This window comes from Colias philodice, chromosome 22, assembly GCF_061535455.1.
Source record: "Colias philodice isolate Cphi_HAF_F1 chromosome 22, ilColPhil1 Martin Lab GWU primary, whole genome shotgun sequence".
NCBI classification, from domain to species: Eukaryota; Metazoa; Arthropoda; class Insecta; order Lepidoptera; family Pieridae; genus Colias; species Colias philodice.
The window spans coordinates 4,494,344-4,512,649 of NC_143107.1; the positions used below are offsets into that span (position 1 = coordinate 4,494,344).

Consider the following 18,306-nt stretch of genomic DNA (forward strand, 5'->3'; position numbering starts at 1 on the left):
AACAAAAACAAATCCACGGATTTGTTGCTCGACTAGTCACGCTCTAATCGCTCATTATTATTAGTAATGGCGCTGCACTGACGTATTTTATGAAAACGACACGTGCGTTGTCTTGGGCGCTCGGCAACTTATGATTAGTTGACCAACAAATCTGGACGTAAAGTACTAAAGACGAATACGTACAACTACATACAAACTCCTTCGTAAGGATGTCACTACACACATTGAAACAGTAATTTGGAGGGGCGCGCCATGTTATCGTAGTTTATCTCTACCTACTTCTCTCATCTCTATAAGTAATACTTTTATCTGGATTGTAAGACGGCTCTACGTGTTAATAACGGAATAAAAGGTATCCTGTTCCTTAATTAGAGTATTTAAGCTAATTATATATAGTGATATTAGTTTAGTATGTGGAAATATACCGACAGACAGAGAAACCATATCTTTTTTTGCATACAAGCTTTCAAAATTGTTTTTAAGCACCTTAAACCTTACCCTAACCTTACATTTCACTTATAAATAGACAACAGCTTTATTTCGAGGAGTTCATATAATAAATAATGTGCATACGCTGCGCTTAATATTTTATGTTCGGCATTAATTACCCCAGAACATAATGTTTGAGATTTACTGTGTATCGCTAATGTACTACAAACGTTTTATAGTAAAATCAATTTGCTTGTTTTGACGTACAGTTAAGTTTTTTCGTAATGCAAATTTATTATAAAGCTGAAGTTTGTTTGTTTGTTTGAACGCGCTAATCTCAGGAAGTACTGGTCCGATTTGAAAAGTTATTTCGGTGTTAGATAGCCCATTAATCGAGGAAAGCTGTAGGCTATCATCACGCTAAGACCAACAGGAGCGGAGCCACGCTTGTAAAACCGCGGGGCACAGCTAGTTATCAATATTTTACCTGATACAATTAAGTGAAATGTTAAGCAATTTGTCTTTTACAGGAGGCGCATGTGTGAACATCGGAAGAAGGGCCTGGATGTGAGCGGCCACCGTTGTCATGTCACAGGAGTCACAGGTGTCAACACCACCGATCGCAGAAATTTTTAAACACGCTTATAGCTATGAAAATGTCTATTGCAACTTCTCACATTTTTTTATAAAAAAATAATATTATTTTGAATAAAACTTAATTTTTTATGAAAAATATTTTTATTTTATTCTATTTATATCCGCTGGTTCCGCGTGAAAGAGTAACCCAATTCCTATATCCCTCCATCCTGTACATTTCCTTGTCTATTATCTATATTAAGGCTGCAGTCTAGCAAAATTGCGTTTTCAACAAGTTATTTGACAATTTTTTCCCGGCTAATGAAATGATAAACTGAATTTTTTTTTCTTGTTCATCAATTAGTGTTATATACGCAATGCGCGTGAATTTTTTCACATTTATAAAGTTACTTTATTTTACCTTAATCAGGCCTTCAAGATAAGTCTCTTTCTCCCAAAGACATTTCGAGCTAAGTTTGTGCACTCACTACGTTGCAACCGATTACAATTTACACAATCTGATCAGCACATTATTATCCTTATATAGTCGTTATTAAAAACTGCTGAATACAATTGCCGAGAAACTTATGATTTTCTTAATTAGAACGTTATAAATTCATTAAATTTCCCATTTTTTGCCTTACAAAATCTATTGATAAATACTGCTAAAAGTTATTTTTTCCATTAATTTATTCGAGTTGGTTGAAGACCAATGAGTATTAATCCTTTAAAAAATTTTTTTTTTGAATTTTGATAATTCTTTAAATATTAAAATATATTTAAAATAATTAGGAAAAATCCTAGCGAATTTCTTTAGTCGCGCTCCTTGGGCCGGAGCGTTCTGACGTGTGCTCTACGCTCGATTTTCCTTCATACCGAAGTGAAAGTTGCTCTACTTCATTAAATTTAATATTTTTGTTAATTGATTATTTTTATCTTAGTTTTGTGCAAATATTCGTATTTTTAAACATTTGATTTCGATATGGAAAATAAACGAAAAAAATACGCGTGTAACTACTAGAAAAAAAATTATCTTCGAACATAAAGTTAATGAAACCAAATAGATTGCAAAGGTGATTGGCAACAATTTCTTTATTTTACGGGGTGTCAGTAAAGGGATGTATATTTCTTTAAAACTAAAGTAAGCTCATAAATGTTCTTATAATATAATTTTTTTGAAGTTCCAAAAATGTTTATTTTTCGTTTGAGAAATACGAAATATAATATAAACTTGTATTGAGAACTTGAACTTCCCAAGTTCATCCGGGGAAATCCCCATACGGGGAAAATGATTTGTTTACTCCAAAATTGATCCGAGGTGTTTTAATTTTTTCTTCTAGTCATTTTCAACGTAGCGGCATGTTGTTTGATTATTAATTTTGTAACTTAAATACAGGATGTTGGTTTTATATTCTGATCTTACAGACGCGCTGACAAATTTAGTCCGCCATTTCTAGTTTAGTCTACCAACTCTAAGTACCCATATTAAAACGAATGGATTATCATCACATCATCAAAACTCAGATGTAATGGAAGATCACAATAACATAGAAAATTCAGTGGGTGTTGAGAACTAAACAAACAGAAGTAACAGAGACGCGAAGAATAAAAAAAGAGGACGAAAACGATAATTCGTTGATGCTTTCCCTTTTCGACGTATTGTTAGGGTACATCACCAATCTGCAAAAAACAAAACTGATGATTCCCAATTGCTGATTAAAAATGAAAAACAAATAATCGACAACAGTGGTGAAAATTTGCTGATCACAATGAAACATCCTTCAGTGGTAGCAGATTTACTCATTTAAAATGTATCGGTGAACAGCGTAAAGGAGAGGAGGACAGGAAAACATTATGAATGTGGATGGTGGATTGTATACAGGGTGTAATCGATAAGTATGTGCAGGCGATTATGACGTTATTATTGCAGGAATCAAAAAACTTAAAACTGATATCGAAATTACTTTACCTAATGAGCAAAATGACAATAATAACTTTTTAAAAGTATAACGAGAAATATCTAAAAAATTTACTTTATACACTCCCATATCAAAAAGGGAAAATGGGACTAGTAAAAGTTAAATGTCTAATTCCGGCAAAAGACATGAATGCGGAAGATGCGGTTAAAAAAAAATTTAATATTTGAAATACAATGCAAAAAATAACACTTTTGTCATAGATAAGAATCATGACTATTTTTTCCGAATTCAGGGACAACTAAACGTTGCAGAAGCAGAAGTCTGCTTATTTGCTGTTTGGACTGGAGTGAATCATTCGTTAAAAATAGAATATATAAAAAAGTATGTAACGTTTAGGCAAAATAAAATGATGGACCATTATCAAGATTTTACATAAATTGCCTACTGTCAGAATTGATTGATTCGAGACTTCAGCATTCGATGCCATCAAGGACCCATCCTATATCATTCAAGCGATTGAAAAAAAAGAGATAAATCCAGTGCAACCGATAAAGCATCATAATGCTAGCAAAAGATTTATTAGGTTTATAAATATAAATCTATATATTATACATAATATAATAAATCTGTAGAAGACGCGAAGACTGACATCCGCGCGGACGGAGTCGCGGGCGGAAGCTAGTCAGAAATAAATATCTTTTGTTTTCATTTGCGTATTTTTCTATTTTATAATTTTTTAACACAAACATTACACTTTTTTTATTATATACAAAATTTGTTTATCCGATTTATTAGTTAAAACTGAACAACTTTCACTAAGAAACTTAGGTAGAAAAAAATGTATATTTAATGTATATTAATGTATATGCATTTTGTATGGAAAGCTTATTTTTTTTTATATTTCGTCCAAATTTCTTTGTAAAAGTTGATCAGTTATATAAACATGAAGTTGAAGATATCAATAGAAAGTATTCGCAAATCTTGTGTACTGATAAAAAAAATCATCCGGTGTAATTTTCACGAAAATTGTTTCAAATTGTCATTTTTGGTACTTATTACGAATATTAAATTATACGAATGATTTAATTTTTAAAAATTAAGTGGAGTAACTTTCCCTTAGTACATTTGTATTATTTACATATAGGATGACAGGATGCATTTGTTTGCACTACTAGACCAAGCCCTTAAGAAGATAGTGACAGATAAGTATTTTCTTCTCACACTTAATTGTCAGCAAATCGTTTACAAAAAACATCAATTGCTTTACTTAAAGCGAATAATAATGATTATTTTTCCGACCCAAATATCGACCAATAGAATTGCACCATTCGGCGTCACGTGGTACAACCTACATGGTATTATACTGATAATTTTTTGAAAATTTTCTCTGGTCGTTGACGTCAAACTGACAGGTTCAATTCAATTGTGAAATTATTGGCCGACATTTGCGACGGAAAAATAATCTCCCGAATACCACACGAGCTTCAAAATTATCTGGCATTTCCCTCAAGGTTCCCTGCAAACAAATAAATTCGTCAAGTCTTTCAGGAAAAATCACGAGCGCGAAGCGCGAGTGATTTTTTAACCTTGACTAAAAACTTGACTCCTTCATTTGTTTGCAACGAACCTATCGGAAAATACCCGATAATTTTGAAGCTCTTGTGGTATTATAAGTGAGAATTAAACCTTCCAATATCTATATATTTTCATGTATCCTTTTTACCTAATATTATGCTGTTTAAATAATAACTTTAAACATTTGGTATTCAAACGATGAAAACCAGCACTTATATAAAACGAAGTTGCTTCAAACTCAATAAATGTTGCTAAAGGAAAATGAAAATTGAAAGTCAATTAATATCAGGGACCTTTATTAAAATCGAGGCAAAAGAAAAATCTTATCTATTTATACAAAGCCGATGAATTTACACAGTTTTTATCAATCGAAGACGACAATGTTGAGAAGAAACTGATTGAATCTCAAATTGCAGTTTGAAGTATGTTTTAGTGCTTACGATAAATCGTTGCTTGCTCTTATATATTTATTTTAGTTAAAGTATCGAACAACGTTTATTGAGATTAGATTGAAGTCTCTACATTGACATTGATTCAACCAGTTGATAAAAAGGTGGTTTAGTGAAAACTTAAAATAAATCTGTAATTTGGCATATGCAATACGATATTCAGGTGAAATTTTGAAATTAAAAAACATAAATGCTAATGGACTGAATAGAGAAAAGCGACTATTTAGTGAGCAATGAAATACTATTATTATAGTGAAATACAATTTCTTACGAGTTTATATCTGGCTCCTAACTCAGAATTGCTGCTACCTATTTATAAACATGATTTACATTTCGGCATGAATTATATTTCACTAACTTAGCAAGGACAGAATTGTACAGTTATAAAGAATTTATATTACAACTGTTTCTTCATTTTATATGTTAAATTACTTATCCTCACCTAATGTATATTTTATTAAAACCTATAAATAATATTATTATAATTACCTTCCGACAAAATATCGCATATAATAAACGGCACCGCAAGTAACAAGGCAAGGTACGTTAGCACCGCGTAATTTGCATTTCGTGGAGATCATTTTGAAACGTCGAGAAATCGAAATCATCGTTGGAATTGTTCCAGGCTTTATTTCCATTTGATGCTAATGTAAATGGGATGCCCTATAATATCATGTTAATTCGAGCTATATCTCTTTGTTGCATATTCAGATTGTGTGCAGTTGAGAGCTTGGAATTATGAACTCCGCATTGCTTCTATGATGTATTCGCGTAATCATATTGCATGAGGCTTTTTGTTACCTTACAATCTTATCACTACATAGTATAAAACGATCGCTTTTTCTGTCCCTATGTTCCTTTGTATGCTTAAAACTTTAAAACTATGCAACGGATTTTGATGCGGTTTTTTTAGTTATAGATAGAGCGATTCAAGAAGAAGGTTGTAGTATATAATTTATTAGGCTTTAGACAGAGTGGGCGAAGCCGCAGGCGGTAAGCTAGTAGGTACTATATTATGTACAGACTACAATATGTACTTTACCAGATTTACGTACCGGATTATTTCGTATGATCTTTTATAACTAATAATAAAAAGCTGAAGATTTTGTTTGTTTGGTTCAAGCAACTACCGGTTCAAATTGAAAAATTATTTCAGTGTTTGATAGGCCATTTATCGAAGAAGGCTATAGGCGATAACATCATCACGCTTCTAGACCAATAATAGCCGAGCAATGCGCGTGAAACCGCGGGACTAGTATTGCACAAAAAGTGAATATATTTTCCTTTGTGTTTCTTAAACAATATTAAATTAAATAGATTTTGTAATTGAAAAATTAACATAGAAGTGCATAACATTAGCCTCCAGCTTTTGAATACAGACTGATATTTAACTCAAGAAAGCAGAGAAAATAACAAAGCCAAGAAACTGTACTTCGATGTTTTGTTCTTCAATTTTATCATAGACTTATAATAATAGAGAATATAATGAAAGGTTACACAGAGAGATTGTTCCGATTTTAAGGCAGCCTAAGGCGAAACCATCGGATTACATTTGAACTGTCTAAAACACGAAATCGGATCAAAGTTTGATGTTGAACCTTACATTTGAAGATAATGCCTTATCGGATAACGTTAGGTAATGTAAGCTTTAATATTCTTTCTGTTTCTTATCTCTTTGTATCAAATGAGCCCACTGTGATAATATATCAAAGTCAGTCTTCAAAGTTTTTAACCTTTTTGAAATGAGGAAATTATGTTTGAAAAAAATTAGAAAAATGTATTAAGATAGATCAACCAGGAGTAGAACAAGTCAGTTACCAAATAAAACACAGTATATAATGGTAAGTTATTTATTTTTTAACATCTATAACATGTGCAATTAAATTCGAAACATATTGTCAACAATAAAACCAAAGATTTATCTTTTATAAAGTACATTTCTATTCTTTAACTTAAAACCACTTCTGGTTATGTTACTTTAAAACAATTTAACACGATTTCTTCTATGATACGTCAAAATTATTATTTTTAAACTGAACAAGAAACTGCATAACGATAATTGCATGACATCTTATTCTCATCCCAATATAGGTTTGCTGGGCAAGTGAAGAAGTGTGGAAGGAACGATCCATCTAAATTTTGTATGCACACGTAGAATGATCCGCAGTCCTTTGGGTTTGGGAACATTCCAGCTGATTCACAGGTAAAGCCTGTGGTTGGAGTTGATGGAGCTGAAAACAATGATATGGTTATAATAATTAAAAAAAAGGAAATGAAGTTATTTATAGTATAGAAGCAAACACACAAAACGTATCTTAAACGACGTGCGAATTAAGCAAAATTTTACAGCACATCGAAAGAGAAGAAGCATTCCAATAGTTAAGGTATATAATACAATAATTATAGATGCTAATGTTATGAAGGGAAATAAAATACTTATATTGAGTAATCAATAAACAAACACATTAAGTTAAAATTAAAGGATAAACAAAAAACAACTGAACTGATTCTCAAGTAGAACTGTACACAAGAAACGTAAAAACAATTCTTTGCATAATTATCTCAAATTGTATGTCATAGTAACAATACCTGAAGTTGTTACAGTAGAAATAGTACTCGATGAACCCGGTGACGTAACAGAACTAGTAGAACTTGTACTATGTTGTGTAGTTGACACAGATGTCGTTATAGGACTATTTGTCGTAGGCGTAGACACAGGACCTATAGTAGAGCTAGTAGAGTTTGAAGTAGACAATGTTCGCTTAACCGCTCTCAATAGAGGAAAGGTTTCATTACTGCACAAGCCATGGAAATCATCAGTTTCTATACTCCAAATCATGACCCCAGCAAGGTTCATACTTAAAGCGTATTTTGCTTTGGCAATAAGAGAATTTACATCGTCATATGACACCCAGTTTCTGTTCTGAACAGCATAAGGAACTTTTGCCAAGCTATCAAAATAAATGTTCCATTCTTGTTCACGAAGTAAAGTGCAAAACTGAAAGAAATTATATTATTTTTGTAGCTGACAGTGATAATGTGAAATTAATTCTACTACACAGGGCTTGAGATAAATTAATATAACTTGGTGAAAGTTTACGCATACGATTCGTGACCTATTTCATAACTTTCTCTGCGGTATTTAATACGGGCATAATTAATAACTTCTCTTCGTTAGGTATCTTTGATAATTATAGCACATATCACAGATAAAATCTCGCACTAAAATTTATTATAAAGCAGATCTTGAATTTGTAAACTTCAGTAATAAATAATAATACTTATGGCACAGATTACTTATTATAATATTTATAGTTGCAATGTCATATTATGCTGCTTTATATATTTTTACTAGCGGTCCGCCCCGGCTTCGCCCGTGTTACCTACATGTTTAAACTATCCTATCTCTCAAGTTGGATCGAACTGCATATGGTGTGCGAATTTTATTATAATCGGTTAAGTGGTTTAGGAGTCCATTGAGGACAAACATTGTGACACGAGATTTATATATATTAAGATGAAAAAATATTCTAATGCTATTAATAGTTGACATACATTTTTTATACTCTTCTATAAATTGAAATCCCGTAATTAAAAACAATATAATTAAATATATTCAAGTACTTGTCCATTCCTTGTTTCAAAATATGTCAAAGTTCTTAATTTGTAAATGAGGTCCTTAAGAGTTGACAACTTTTATCAAACTTGTAGAAGTTAAGGCTCGTTTAGTTTAGAGACACTGAACTTTATTGAAATAAAGGAGCTTGTTTGTTACGAAGTTTTAAAAACAGATAATTTACCGAGCGTGACTTGTTAGCTGTAAAGTGTTCGAAACAGTAAAAAATATACCCTGTGTAAAAGTTGTGAAAGCTGCTTTATTTATAATAGTGTATTAAGAAAGTGCTTCTTTATTTGACGTACGATTGTGCCTATTTAACGACCATAAAGAAGAAAAGAAGATGGTTTCAAGAGATCCTATGAAAAAGTAGTATTTTAAATGCCCTATGAATTCCTAGTATAATTTTCATTTTAAGCTCTATATCACTTCTTCACACACTATCTTAAAATTGATATTAGCTTACCTCATTGTATCCAATGTTTCCACTAGTAGCGGTGTACGGGCCAGAAATACCAGGTCCAAATGAAGGTGCTCTTACCGAATAAATATTGGGATTTGTTAAAGTGAATGTATGGCCGTAAAATGGTAGGCCAATCACTAGTTTTTCTGGTGGAAAACCTGAATCATATTGAATTAGTATTAGAATAGATAAGATAATTTAGTATAGAATTAATGTGGTAACAACTTTAATAAATTGGTCAGTAAAAATCATGACTTTTTAGTCTTTTTTTTGTTATATAATAAGCTCGTAAAATCATATCAATGCTATAGCTATAATAACAAGGTCAACAAAATATGATCATCGTAAAAAAAATAATAATGTTGTAAGGATTAATAAAATACAATACCTTGCGACAGCCAATACTCTACAGCTACATCAACGGTGTTAAGGTTTTCTCTAGCTATATTTTCATCCCCTTCTCCTTTATGTAGTGGTGAATTGTGACCCGTCACAGTTTCCCATGGACCATACATGTCGTAAGTCATTAGGCCGACGAGATCTAAATATCTGGTTATTACAGAAACATCGATTTAACTGTTGAATTCTTTCAAGTGCCAATCATATACAAAGATAAACTTTAGAAAAGTTGTGGAACAATTTATAGTCGATAGAGCTCGCATACAGGGGTGTGAGTACTGATTTATTTCTACTGTCTCTCTAATAAAAAAGTACACATGAATAAAATTGAATAATGTAAAAGTATTTTAATCAAAATTCGCAAGCTAACAAGCTAACGATCAATGAAAATGCGCCATAATTCATTATTGTGCCAAAATAAAGATTGTTTCAAAGGGAAATTTAGAACTAAGTAAACAAATCAGATTATTAATAAATATAGAAACATAAATTCTTTTATAAAAAGGAATACAACGTACTGTCCTATAGATGGAATATCATATGATAGTGACGCAGTGTCTCGAGTAGAAGCAACAGCGGCGCTTAGCAAAAGCCCGTATTTGTCAAACTCAGTTCTCAATTCCTTCAGCAATTTGGTAAAGTTCTCAATATCGGCCTTTCCATTGACAGAATCTCGCCGGTTCGGATATTCCCAGTCGATATCAAGGCCATCAAAACCATGGGTCATTATCATTTTGATTGCACTTGATATGAAATTCTTTCTTAGGGCTGAACTTGCTGCCATCTGGTGTAAGAAGAGTAATCCTTAGTACCTAATATATACCTGTACCTTTAAATGCCAAAGTGTATTTTTTGTTTGTCTTTGTTTCCCATCGTTGGGGAGCGATTTATTGATATGATTTTTGTCTTGAGATAGTTAGGAAAGCATAGAGTGACATAGGCTACTTTTTACAGTGGTGTAACATCTGAATCCCAATTTTCGTGCAATTAGAAGTCTAGAGAGTCCTGGGTATTGAGATATTGGCTACTTTTTACTATGAAACATCTCATTCCTGACTTTATCATTTGACTGACCGGTGGGCTTGGTTGTTAGTGGCCCTGCCTTACAAGCCAGAGTTCGTGGGTTCGATTCCCACCCGAGGCAAATATGTGTGTGATAAACATAGATGTTTACTCTGTGTCTGGGTGTTAATTATCTATATAAGTATTTATTTAAAATTATATATGTATGTTTATCAGCCATCTGGTTTCCTTAACACAAGCGTAAGGATCAGATCGTGCCGTGTGTGAAAATTGTCCTGAAATATTTATTTATTTAATTATTTATTCTAGTGAATCTCCGTGGACAGGACGGAAAGCCACTAAAATGGAAAATTATGTATAAATAATGGTTAAAAAACTTACAATCGAATACTTTGCTGATGCTTCGTTCCAGCCACCGACAGCCAGAATAGTTTTCAGCTTTGTGTTCTTTTGTTTCAATGCGTTGAAAATGCGGAAATTATCTGAAATATTTTCGGAACAATGTTGATGAAAGAGTTTGAGTGGTAGAGATTTTTTTATATATTTTTTTTGCCGCCTTTGATCGCTGACTAAGGATTGAATATTTTTGTATAGCTTTTGGTACCTATGACATTTAATGTTTATTATTATGTTTGATATATTTATTATATGCAATAAATTGCTCTCAGATAACGTTAGATAAAGAGTTATATAGAGTCTTTCAAAATCACGAAGAAAATGAATAATGCACGTTGTGATCTTAATTAGTTATTTTTTATGATTGAAATATTTAGAAATAAATTTCGTTACTGTAAAATATGAATATTCTAGCTAATTTATCAGAAAACAATATACAAAGAGTTAAGAAATTCTTGAAGTTAAGTAGAAAAGTTGGTGGCATAGCCACGGGGTGGACTAGGAGTATCTTTGGTCTATATATTAATAAAACATAGCAACTTGATAACATTACTACAGATAAAATATTATGTGAAAATTTTTAATTAAAATTTTGGATTAATTGATTAGAATTTTAATTATTTATTTGTATAATATGGATTACTATAGTTAGATAACGATAAATTTTAATAGATAGCAGGAGATGTAAATTGTTAATTTGTAAGTACATTTTTAATGCGTAGGAACCCCAAAATTATATACACGCGTTTTATTTACCGTTTCATTAATTTTAAAAATACTACTAAAGAAAGAGGTAATTCCTGCTATGTAGCATGTACCTTTTTTAAAGTGAAAAATGCTATTAAGGATACGTTTTACTTACCTCTACCCCAATTATCTGGTAAATCAAGATATGGATCCAAAGAAACAACATTTCCCTGTGAATTGATTCCTACAAAAGTGTACACTAAATGTGTACAGAGATCTGGATTGATGTTACCAACATCAAACTTCCCATTACCATTTCTATATGTCGCCCATGTGCCATAGTAACAGACGATTTTTTCTGATAAAAATAACAATTAATTAAATATAATTAAAAAATATGAAATAAAAATTGTGTAACGATTTAAATGAAGATTGATTGATGTTCTTAATGTTTGATTGTTTTCGGATGTTTAACTTTTTGTGTGCATCTATTTTCAATAATATCTAATTGTATTTATTTAACTTGTATTGTATTGAAATTTTAATATACATTTACATTTTTTGGTACGAGTACATTCAATATTTACACACATTTAGAGACAAAATTCAAATACATTTTTTTTATTTCTAACACTTTGATAAATGTATTTCTCTCTTTAAAAGTTCTATGTTTTCGGCAATGAACTCAAACTTACTATTATACTTCAAATAATTATACTTTTTCACTCACTTTCATTGGCTGAAACAACACCAACTAACACTAAAACAATAACTAATTTAAACACCGACATTTCCTGTTTTTCCCATCAACAAACTCACGATTAACATATCCAAGTGTTTTTAAAGAAATTTCTTATCTTTTAACACTAAGCTGTGACTGTATTGCAATTCTTTGATATCTCACCGACTATAATGAACTTCTAGTTTTATTATACTACACTATCATATTGATAACAATAATACTGGGATTTTCATTGAGTTTCATATATTTCCGAAACCTAACAAAAAACATTTTAAAGAACTTTTTTTATGTGCAAACGAAAAATGTCAGTTCCATTCAAATTTAAAACAGAACCAAACAAACAATATTCCACATCAATTTAAACTTTTATCAAACAACATTTAACATTTCTTTGTACTCTAAAATTTCGAGGACCAACAGCTCGTTATATATAAAAACTATCATCTAGAAAACCTATTTACATTCGTCCAATCCGGCCTTTGACGGCTTAACCAATATCACTAGGCACAATTTTAAAGTTACCCTCGCTCGTATATAGTGGACAGGACTTTTAAACCGCGCGGAATCCATTTAGCCGTCAGGGAACAAATAAAAAAGTCTTGGACGCATGTGGTAGAGACATATTTTCGACTTTCATTCGCGGTACAGGACGGGCTTGTAAGTTATGACCGCAATGTCCAAACAAAACTGCATAAAAGCTGTGCCTAGAATTCAATTTTGTCACGATACGTAAGTGCTTGTTTGCGTTTTGGACACATACAACCATACGCACTAGTTTACGAATTAAGTATTTGACATTAATAAAAAATGTGGTAGGAATTGAAAACTTTCTGAAGTTTCGGAAAGTTAATATGTAAAACAAAGTCCTGTAATTCACATTCTAATTCTAGCCCAAAAACTTGTAAACGAATTTGTCTCTGAGTTGAGGATACCTACTACCAATTCCATTATTTAAAAATCATCAAAATATTACCATGTGACATAAAAGACGAATTACATATATAACAAATATGAATAGAGCATAAAAAATGTAAAGCGTCAAATCTCAGATCAAGCCACAGTTCTTTGAATATAGGAAAAGTTACGAATATTGTGTACGCCTCAATAGACACCTAGTCCAGAAATACTTCTGAAAATAAGTTTCTTTTAAAAAAACCTGTTGAAAAAAACTAACATTACTATTTCTGTGAAGTTTCTAGGAACTGTACTAGTACAGAAATGACTTAACACAATGCTTGAATATCATGCAATAGGTACAATAATATACTTTCAATTAAATATTTTTTTTAAGCTATTGCATAGCTTCTATCGCGGGCCTTGAGCGCGGGACCCAATCGAGAAATTCCGTAACGAAAAAACCTCACGCTCCCCACTCCGACGGGCGCGGAGGTGTGGCTTGAAGGCATAGCATGCAAGAGCTTTACCGCGGCAGTCCCCGAGTGCCACACGTCTTTTATTAAAGATCGATTCGAGAAAGAGAAGATTATTAAAGATCTGAAAAAGTATTATAAATTCGCATTAAAATTTGGATAGTTTCCTTAACCTATTTTTTTATTGCAATTAAAAATATGACTAAACTCTACATAGGTACATCGATAATTCGATTATTTGCGAAATAAATTTCCTAACCCTTATACAAAGCTAAAAGTACTACAAATATTCATTTGAAAATATCAATCACCCGTTGCAAGAATCCATCATGAAAGCAAATGACGCATTGATAAGATCGATGAACACTTCAATTAATTCTTCATTGTTTTATCGGAATTACTTTATAATATATCTTATCTGATTGCGTTACACACTTATAATCCAGCTTCTGATTGTCATTGACTCGAGAAAATCAAGTGATAAAGGTATGAAATAGTAAAAGATATCGACACTAAGGGCTGGCGCCGATATGACGAAGTTCAGCGCAGTGCACTTTTCATTGTCAAACTATTATCGACATTGTCCTCTTTAAAATAACGTTCAAAAAAGCGCACCGCGCTACCTTTCGCGTCTGACGCTTCGATGCTCCCCGAAATAAATTGTTATTATTTGATTTTTAATTATGTCAAAAATAACAATGTCGAAAATAGTTTGACAATGAAAAATGCGCTGCGCTGAGCTTCGCCATATCTGCGCCGGGCCTTAGTTTATAATGCTGAAGTTGTTTGTTTTGTATGCGTTAATCTATCGGATTTACTGATTCGAACTGAATTTTTTTGTGTTGGATAGTAATTTTATAGAAGACATGCGAACCAAGGCGCGCACGGCAATTTCGACGCGAATTCAAAATTCACACACATAAGATATTTATCACTCAAAGTACAAGCAATTCTAATTCTATCATCTATGATTGTGTATCAGCTTCATTTTTCAACTAAATCTAAACAAAGAAAGCTTTTTATAACAGCTTACATGCTTGAAAACTTCTTAACGCAGTATCCAATTAAGCAAACCCATGTCATGAGGACTATAGTTGAAAGAGTGTAGAATTACAGTAGCGACTGCCATAGTGAAAAATTGTGGGATATTCAACCTTCCAATATGCTACAATCGGGACTAACAAACTATTTACTATTGGTTCTCGAATTATTGTCACGGGAATGTCGATCGCGATTTTACTTTTTCATTGATGTAAGTTTAATTAAGTTGTGGTAAACGATATGTAATTAAATTAGCACATTTGGTCCGGGAGCCAGCAGCAGATTTTATGACCAAGTTCCTCTCAAGCGGTAATTAGTAAAATGCATCAAAGTATAGTATTATGAAGCCTCGTGAACGTCAGCTGGAGCTCGGTTGAGGGGAAGAGCGGTTGTAGCCTCCCGTATCAGCTGACGGTTTTTCCACCAAGATACAGCCAGCTGACATATATATTTATCCACAGTTACATATAAGCTATCATCAGGTAAATTTTTGTTTGAGAGGAAATAACGGATAATAAATTTTTCTTTAAATTTAACTTTCATGTTCGAGACACCAGCTGACGTATAATACACCATGTTGTAACCAGCTGACTATTTTTTTTCGTTGAGATATTGGGTTAGCTACAATTTGACAAATTTTTAGCTGAGAGGAAATGAATGAATGAATGTATTTTTTTTCCTATGTGCGTGGGAGGCTACAACCGCTCACCCCCCCAACCGAGCGCCAGCTGACGTTCACGAGGCTTTATAATACTATACTCTCATGCGTCTGACGAATTATCTCTTGAGAGGAAATAGTTAACCAAATTTGCACCTGGCTCCCTAACCATTTAATTTATAAATCGTTACTATGGCCGTAACTTATCTTTTTACAATTTTCTAACGTTATTTTTAATCTATACCTATTGTATATATACTGACGATTTTTTGGTTGTTAGATACTTACGACTATTCTCAAAAATTAATACATAGTTCGAACATATTGTACCGTTAGTATCTAAGTTACATCTACATCTAGGCTCTACTCTAGAACCTATCTACAATTTTTATCCCGTTACCACAGACTAATACTACCTATAATACTACCTACCTACCTAATACTACCTATAATATACTACCCGTTACATAAACTGCTTATTAAAATCTTACACTTCTCAATAAAAAATCATAAATATTTACAAGCACAGTAAAAGTTTATAAAGGAATTCTTTAGTGATAAATCTGTATGCAAGGTGTATGTTTCCTCAATGTAAGCAGTTGTGAACTAATTTAACTTTAAGAATTAAACACGTGTAAGCTTGTTTACATTCCCCTGAACTTATTGTAAACAAGGAAATTAGACGATGTTTACTTGTTAATCATAAACATTGATGATTTTGAACTGATATCTTTGAGTTTCGCATATCTTATGTATAAGCTATCTACAATGTAGATATGCTTAGTAGCATCGATAGCTTATTTTAAAGAAACCGCTTATTGTATTTTATAAAGATTTTTTTTCATTACTTTGCTATTTTCTTATTTATCATATTATATCAACATTGTATTTTAGGTATAGTAAATATTTACATGATTCGAAATACCTTTCGATATTTGAGAATGACAATGAAATGAAAGTCGTTTTTCAAAACAAAGTTACAAGTTCTTGCATGTATTTTTATCGTAGTTAAAAATATTGGTTCAACATAAAAACTATGTTTTAATATACTACGATGTTTTAATACATAACATGTTATGAACTGTATCGAGTGTATACTCGATTGATTTCAAAACTGTGTCGAGTTACCCCGCTATATTATTTAATTTAATAGTTCTATAGTAGGGGAGGGTGATTGTTGAAATTGTTTTGGCCAAGCGATCATTCTAACGAGAGGCTATTCCCATATTTGAATGGATGTCGGTTCTTTTTTACCGTGATTTAGATTGATTTTCTATAGTTGCAATAGTTTTTAAAAATTTGTTTCACACGTGTACAACTTGTTATTGTTTTTGTGGAAGCTGTTGATGGATTGGATTGGTTAAATTTAAAAAAAATATGAATATAAAAAATGGCCCAAAAGTTATAATAATTTTCTATATCGTGGCCCAGTTATTAGTGCGTTAAAATATATTATTATGTAGATTGCAAGGTGCGATTCCTGAGGAGAAATACAAGTTTAAATTGAAATAAGATGTTGTAATCTTAGACATTATATTATGTTAAGCTCAGTATACGATTTAAAATTAGACGCCTAATGGAAATTTGTGAATAAGCAAATCCTAATTAAGGAGATAAATAATAAATATACGCAAAAGTAACACACAATTTCCATAGCATAAAAGCTTTTGTGAACAAGCGAAACATAACCTCAATATATTTCCAAATAATTAGCTTGTGTTTGTCTAAAAATTCGTCGTATTTTGATTTTAATTAAGGACATATCATTGCCCCAGGCTGGTTCAGTCTAACAAAGGCTATTGTACAAATTCCTACGTGGTTTTATAAAGGGCATTACAAATTCTCATTATGATGTATATGTTTGGAATATTGTGAGGTTTTTTCAGTTTTGAGAACGTTTAAATCATGCGTGAGTTTTAAAGGTTGATGAACTTTGAATTTAATCGTACTGAAGTAATTTTATTTTAATATTATAACTGAAATTTATTTCCTGTTAGGAGGACCATAATATATTATTTTATCAATAACATATTTAAATTTAAAATTATATTTAAATTGTATTCACACTTTACTCATTTATCATATAAAAGAGAATAAATCAAAAATTTATGTAGAAGAGAGTCAGCCCAATGTAATCTAATATAATCTAAAAAATATTTTAAAAAAGAAATCCATATGTTACTTCCTATTAAATAAGCTGAAAAACTACTTTTATCTGGTAAAATCTAGATTATTTATTTATTTAACCATTTATTGTACCACACCAATTAATATTACAATGTACAGTATAAGTATATTGTATAGATGCGAGATAAAGTACTACTGGAGGATTTACTACAGTCACAATGAAAATTTTTATTCTTATTAATTTCTATATTTATTTCACAGACTAATAATAATATACTACGTATACAATTATATATTTGTACTAGCGGTCCGCCCCGGTTTCGCCCGTGGTACATAAATATTTACGTTTTCTCTACATAAGAACCATCCTTGTAGTTCAAGGAATATAATAAAAAAAGAATTATTGAAATCGGTTCAGCCGTTCTCGAGTTATGCGCTTACCAACACATTTTGCGATTCATTTTTATATATTATAAGATAAGATTCGTGGCGAGTTAGTAACAATAAAAACCTCTTCCAAGCTTCTAACCTCCCTTTCCTAATATACAAGCAATTAATTACTTATTAGATATTCAGAAATTCTTAATTGCTTCTAAACATGTCGCTTTTACATGTTTATTCAAATAATTCATTAACAAACGCTATGTGCCAGTACTGGGAACAAATAAGGCAGAAATGTTAATTTGATTTCATTATATTATATATTCATATTTGGAAGCCATTTTGTATTTAGATAAACGAAATTATTGATACAATTTAAATTAAATGTATTTATGGAACTGTATTATATTCTTAATGCTTTAAATGGAAACTCCTGAAATAGTTAAAGGATATTT

At 31.6% G+C, this 18,306-nt stretch overlaps 1 protein-coding gene across 1 annotated transcript; it reads right to left on the bottom strand.

The window, feature by feature from the left end:
* Positions 1-6,876: 6,876 nt before the first annotated feature.
* On the bottom strand, positions 6,877-12,385 carry LOC149478409 (chitinase-3-like protein 1). The gene is made up of 8 exons (XM_089709219.1): positions 12,263-12,385; positions 11,708-11,890; positions 10,831-10,931; positions 9,945-10,210; positions 9,416-9,576; positions 9,031-9,185; positions 7,538-7,946; positions 6,877-7,179 (listed from the first exon to the last, which is right to left on the bottom strand). The coding sequence occupies exons 1-8, from the start codon at positions 12,321-12,323 to the stop codon at positions 6,977-6,979; spliced, it is 1,539 nt and encodes a 512-aa protein (XP_089565345.1). The 5' UTR covers positions 12,324-12,385; the 3' UTR covers positions 6,877-6,976.
* Positions 12,386-18,306: the final 5,921 nt, after the last annotated feature.

Bases quoted from the DNA above. Each gene is read 5' to 3' on its own strand.
- LOC149478409 (XM_089709219.1), bottom strand. From the start codon at position 12,323: ATGTCGGTGTTTAAATTAGTTATTGTTTTAGTGTTAGTTGGTGTTGTT. The intron at 11,891-12,262 runs GTGAGTGAAAAA...TATTTTTATCAG, and splicing joins TGTTGTTTCAGCCAATGAAA to AAAAAATCGTCTGTTACTAT. The intron at 10,932-11,707 runs GTAAGTAAAACG...AAAATATTTCAG, and splicing joins ACCAGATAATTGGGGTAGAG to ATAATTTCCGCATTTTCAAC.